This window comes from Micromys minutus (assembly GCF_963924665.1).
Source record: "Micromys minutus genome assembly, chromosome: 1".
NCBI lineage: Eukaryota > Metazoa > Chordata > Mammalia > Rodentia > Muridae > Micromys > Micromys minutus.
The window spans coordinates 92,474,984-92,480,983 of NC_137969.1; the positions used below are offsets into that span (position 1 = coordinate 92,474,984).

Sequence of the window (6,000 nt, forward strand, 5' to 3'; positions counted from 1 at the left end):
TTATGCTGCAGCTAGATGGATGGGATGCAAATGTCTTAATGCCTGCCGCTGATATATGCTTCCACCAAAAGTTCCACAGTTTATGTTAGAGCAAGACATTGGCGGCTTGGGTTTTTAACTAATGCAACTCAGCAGGTTTCAGTGTTTACAATAGCTGTAAGATATTTGTATTTTTATAGGGATTCTCTCTCTCCTTTCATCTGATGTCAAAACACATGTAGACATGGCATCGTAGGGTGGCTGCTCAGTTTTATGATCCAGGGACCATTAACAGATAGATATCTAGCCTTCCCTCTTTCTTTCCAGAACATCCTAACCCCAGCCCCCAGCCCCAACCTTTCCATCAAAGCCCTAGAAATCATTAGTTCCAGAAAAGCATCCTTGCGTGGAGTGTGCACCCTCCAGCTGTGCAGAGCGCTGACCAGAGGCGGGCCCTGGCTGACAGGTTTACCTTGGTATTCTTGAAGGATCCCAGACCTTTAGCCCTCAATGGTGGGAACGCAAAACTCCCTGTTCACTCTCCCTCCTCTGCCATGGTGCTTCAGCCTTTATGTCTGAATTGGCTGACGCAAAACAAGAGTATTCAAAGATGCTAAATTGTTCAACAAAAGATTGGCTTGCAGAGCAGCCCTGCCATTCTGGAACGTCCTCGCCCTGCACAATGCCCTGGGCTCTCACAGAATGGGCAGCGTTTTCTTTGCAGAAAGCTGGTTCCTGTGTTCTTAAAAGGTTGCAATTGGAGCTATTTGGTAAAACTGGAACCCAGAGGAATTCTAGGCAGAAAGTTGTGCTTAATGAAAGCCCAGGGAAGGTCTTACCTGATGCAGCAGAGACTTAATTAGAGATTCTGCTGTAAGAGGCTGGGGCATTTCACAGTGGATTAGCTGCCTGCAGAAGCGGGGCTGCTTTTTCCTCCTGGGCCAAATTGTTCAAATTCTACACCCTCCGCTTCATTTGTTTGCTTCTGCTGGGTTTTCGAGGGGGGCCCCTCGCTCAGTATTCTATCTGTTCTCGTAGGTTACTCAGCCATTCAGCATTCCATATTTCCGTGTTGGTGTAAGATGTTCATAAACAACATCACAGGCAGGAGATCCGGGCAAATCTCTTCCCCTTCCCTTTATGAGTCAACACTGCAGAGTATGGAGTGTAATCCTCAAGAGTCATGAGGATTTAAAAAATAAGAGAGAAAAAAAAGGGCAAAATCCCAAACTAATCTTGTGCTAGTTTCGTAGCTGACCTGTCAGCTGGGTGGGTTTGTTGAGCTGAGGTCTCAGTGCAAAGTAACCTTTGGGTGCCCTAGGGGATGGAATGCTTTTTTTCCCCACACTGACAGGTCCCAATATCCCTTTTGTCTTCCAGATACTTCTTTGCTGTCCTGGCCATTCTCACCGTCTTGGGAGTTCTCAACGGACTGGTTCTTCTGCCTGTTCTCTTGTCCTTCTTCGGACCCTGTCCTGAGGTCAGTGATTACCCAGCGCCCCCCCCAGCACCACTCCCATTGAGATACCCAGGTGCTGCCGCATCCGCTGGTGGTCTGGACTTGCCAGTAAACATCCATTAACGATGGCTGTTTGGCTTCTCCCTTTGATTAACTGCTCTACACCAGCTGATGTGCAGCTTCCATCTTGGGGATGTGTAAAGGAAGGTTTTCTACATCAGATAACTGTTTGGACTTAAGAGGGCAAGATAGGTTCAAGATACTATCTGCCTTTCTGGTGTTGGGAGTTGGGGTCTTCCAGATAGCCGGAAGAAGGGAAATAGACGCAGTATAATGTGTGGGTGCCCCTGTGAGGTCACAGAGGCCAATGGATAATCCTAGGTAAACAGACATAACACTTCTAACTGGAAACCTCCTTTAAACAGGTGTCTCCTGCCAACGGTCTAAACCGGCTGCCCACTCCTTCGCCCGAGCCACCCCCAAGCGTCGTCCGGTTTGCCGTGCCTCCTGGTCACACCAACAATGGGTCAGATTCCTCCGACTCGGAGTACAGCTCTCAGACCACGGTGTCTGGCATCAGTGAGGAGCTCAGGCACTACGAGGCACAGCAGGGCGCTGGAGGTCCTGCCCACCAAGTGATTGTGGAAGCCACAGAAAACCCTGTCTTCGCCCGCTCCACTGTGAGTCACCTGAGGGGCCTGGGGAAGATTCATTTGTCCTGTGGCTCTGAACCAGGAGGTTCAGGGGAGGCCCTTGCCTACTCTGAGCAACAGATCTCGTAGACAGATGGGGTACAGGACAGAAGTGCACATGCCAGGTCAAATCTCACAGGAAGCTGCTGGTGTGCCATTCTTTGACGTGCTTTTTTTTTTTAATCTTGGGAGCTTACTGAGCAGGGGCAGTGCCAGCATTTGTGACAGGGAGGCATAGTTTAGTGAAGTGCTTGTCTAGAATTCCCAAAGCCCTGGGGCTCATCCCCAGCTGTACCTTTATTTATAGAGGACTCAGCTTTAGGGCCTTTACTTCCTTTCCCCTTTCTTGTCCCTTTACACTGTCATTTTAGAACAACATACGAGGAGATACCACAAACAGCGTAATAAACTGCCACAAGAAGCATTGTTTGTTTCTTTTTCCTCTTGTCTCTAGTACTTTTAAATGGCTCTAGCACAGAGTCGTTTTAATTAGAATCTAAGGATCCCCGTAGCTTTGTGGCTTCAAGCTCTTTTTGTTGTAAATGGCTGGACATCTATTGAAATACTCATAAGCATCCTGAATACTTAATTCCAGAAGGTGGCCAGGAATCCACATGCTCTTCCTCTTCCACACCAGCCTCCCTCCCACCCCCAAGTCAAGATGCTTAACCTTGAAGAGTTAAGGCAGACTCCAAAGCTCCTATTGCTTGCCTGAGGTCCCACCATGTTCACAGGAAATGTGTATTCCAGTCCAAGGCTAGAGCAGCCTTCCATGAAGGAGAGGGGGCTGGCCGGGGGATTGTGTCCCCGTCCTCTGTCCACCCCCCCAACACACACACCGTGACGATGCCCCGCTGAGCTGCAGTGTGAATCTGGTTCTGTTCAGCAGGAGCCTAAAAATAGGTACAAGCTCACCGACTTTGAAGTTGGTCACGGTCCTTTTGATTGATGTGACCACTGTGCTGCTCCGAGCTTTGTACAGAGAACCCAGAAACCAGATTCCTAATAGTCAGGCAGAGATGTATCGCCTAACAGAACTATCTGTGTGGAAGTTTCTGCTCTGCTCTTGTTATAGTACGTTAGCTTATGGCCACACCTGGCTTGGGGCCAGGGACAGGTGAAACAAAGCTAATATGACCCAAAAACGAGAGCCTTACACTTCTAAAAGCTATTGTATATGGTTGCATATTTCCAAGACACCCAGCCTCTTGACCATCTAGGACTTGGTGGTTTTGAGGCGAAGAACCTAGACTCTAGCTGGACTGAGAAGGGTCAGACGGTTGTGGGAGTGAATTGGGATGCACCTCTATGCCTCTAGCCAACTGCGCTGGAGTAAACAGGATTCACATCCTGGAAGTTTCTAAAGGAATAGGTTTTTTGTGGGTGGAAGGTCACCATCCTAACTCCCTGTGTTGACCTATGTCTCCTCCGCAGGTGGTCCATCCTGACTCCAGGCATCAGCCTCCCTTGAACCCTCGGCAACAACCCCACCTGGACTCTGGCTCCTTGTCCCCTGGACGGCAAAGCCAGCAGCCTCGAAGGGATCCTCCCAGAGAAGGCTTGCGGCCACCCCCCTACAGACCGCGCAGAGACGCTTTTGAAATTTCTACTGAAGGGCATTCTGGCCCTAGCAATAGGGACCGCTCAGGCCCCCGTGGTGCCCGTTGTCACAACCCTCGAAACACAACGTCCACTGCCATGGGCAGCTCTGTGCCCAGCTACTGCCAGCCCATCACCACTGTGACGGCTTCCGCTTCTGTAACTGTCGCTGTGCACCCCCCACCTGGACTTGGGCGCAACCCCCGAGGGGGACCCTGTCCAGGCTACGAGGGCTACCCTGAGACTGATCACGGGGTGTTCGAGGACCCTCATGTGCCTTTTCATGTCAGGTGTGAGAGGAGGGACTCGAAAGTGGAGGTTATAGAGCTACAGGACGTGGAATGTGAGGAGAGGCCGTGGGGGAGCAGCTCCAACTGAGGTGTGTACCACGGGTGCTTCCCAGGGCCATCTGAGCAGTGGCCCAAACTTGACCCTGGGGGACCTTTTATTCCCAAGGCACAGCTGATGAGGCCAAACTCTCATTAGGGTACCAGTACCATACCCTTCCAAACTAGTTTTCTTTCCTTTCACTATTAATCTCTCAAATGCAAGTTTAACAGCTTTACCTTATAACTGTTTGCCGGGCCCTTGTAGCAGAGTTCCAGCGAGTATGCAGATAACTTTACGGGGTGGAAAAAGAAATGGGTTTAGCACCACAGTTGGCCCCGTTGCAGAGTTTCAGGGCTCTCGGCTACCCACCCAGAGTTAAGAACAGCGCCGTGTAAGTTCAGCGTGGTCGTGACCATAATGTGACCTCCTTTTTCTGTTCTCTTTTAAAGGGTAATTAAAATCTGAAGCAAAAGAGGCCAAAGATTGGAAAGCCCCACCCCCACCTCTTTCCAGAACCGACTGCTTGAAGACAGCTGCTTGGAATTATGGGAAAGCAGTTCATTGATACTGTAACTGATTGTATTATTTTGTGAAATATTTCTATAAATATTTAAGAGGTGTACACATGTAATATACATGGAAATGCTGTACAGTCTATATTGCCTGGGGCCTCTCCACTCCTGTCCCCAGGGTGGGGAGACCACAGGGGCCCTTTCCCCTGTGTACATTGGTCTCTGTGCCGCAACGAAGCTTAACTTAGTTTTAAAAGAAATCTCCCAGCTATGTCGCTGCTGCTTAAATACTGTATAATTTACTTGTATAATTCTATGCAAATATTGCTTATGTAATAGGACTGTTTGTAAAGGTTTCTGTTTTAAAATATTTTAAATTTGCATATCACAACCCTGTGGTAGGATGGATTGTTACTGTTAACTTTGGAACACGCTATGCGTGGTAATTGTTTAGCGAGCAGACACAAAGAGAGGTTAATCCCAGTGGCTTCTCTAGGGGTGGTTGTATTCGGTTCGCATGGGTGGGTGGGTGTGTGCATGTGACTTTCCAATGTACTGTACTGTGATTTTGTTGTTGTTTTTGTGTTTTTCTTTGCTGTGTATGATCTTAGCTCTGGCCTAGGTGAGGTGGGAAGGTACAGGTCTTTTTCTGTCTTGATGCTGGTAGAAGGGTAAAACCCCAATCATCTGCTTTATTCTCTGGGACTATTCAAAAGAGGCCAGATTTGCTTTGTACCTACGGCAGCTTCTGATGTCATGGGGGCCCTCCAAACACCTCTCCTCGTGTTTCAAAGAGAAGGTGTTCTCTCTTGCCTATTTGGGCCTCTATATAGTCAGCAATCTTTCCTGGTGGTGGAAAATTGAACATTGCTTAGTGGTGAGTCTTAGCTGGGACATGTGGTTGTCCCTTTCTGATGAAAACACACACACACACACCACCCCCATACCTCAGATACAGGCCAAAAAGACCTATTTGGTTGATGGTCTATAGTCAAGCCTTTATAAGTGAGAGTCCCTCCCTTGCTATGGCTGCCTGGCTGGGGCATGCAGTCAGCTGTGTGGAGTGAGTTTCTAAGGACACTTCTCCACACTTTCTTATCCTGGGCATTCTTCCTTCTCTTCCCCACTGTCAGCATCTATCCAGTGTGATGTCCATGAAAGAACAGGAAGATACCGCCCCACAATAGAATATAGAGGAAGCTTTTTGAACCAGGCGTTAGACTTCAAAGTTTGATTGTGTTCTCCTTCCCTGAGGTTTGGGTTTCTCTAAAGTTTGCCTCTGGCCAGCGACTAATTGTTGGGGAAGCAAATGTCCCTATCCTTGGCAAGTAAACTTGGAGGATTTGTCTCAGAGGAAGGAAGCTGTACTCCACGTGCAGCTTCCCTGAATCCCTCCTATCCTTCCTGGAAAACTTAAGGCGATGGGTCT

At 48.7% G+C, this 6,000-nt stretch overlaps 1 protein-coding gene across 1 annotated transcript in view; it reads left to right on the top strand.

The window, feature by feature from the left end:
• Window positions 1–5,025, top strand: part of PTCH1 (patched 1) — a 53,194-nt gene extending 48,169 nt beyond the window's left edge. Inside the window, exons 21-24 of the mRNA XM_080936047.1 lie at window positions 1,360–1,459; window positions 1,864–2,118; window positions 3,565–4,108; window positions 4,509–5,025. Coding sequence (XP_080792173.1) covers window positions 1,360–1,459; window positions 1,864–2,118; window positions 3,565–4,107 — 898 coding nt within the window. The 3' untranslated portion in view covers window position 4,108; window positions 4,509–5,025. The remainder of the gene's footprint in view (window positions 1–1,359; window positions 1,460–1,863; window positions 2,119–3,564; window positions 4,109–4,508) is intronic.
• Window positions 5,026–6,000: the final 975 nt, after the last annotated feature.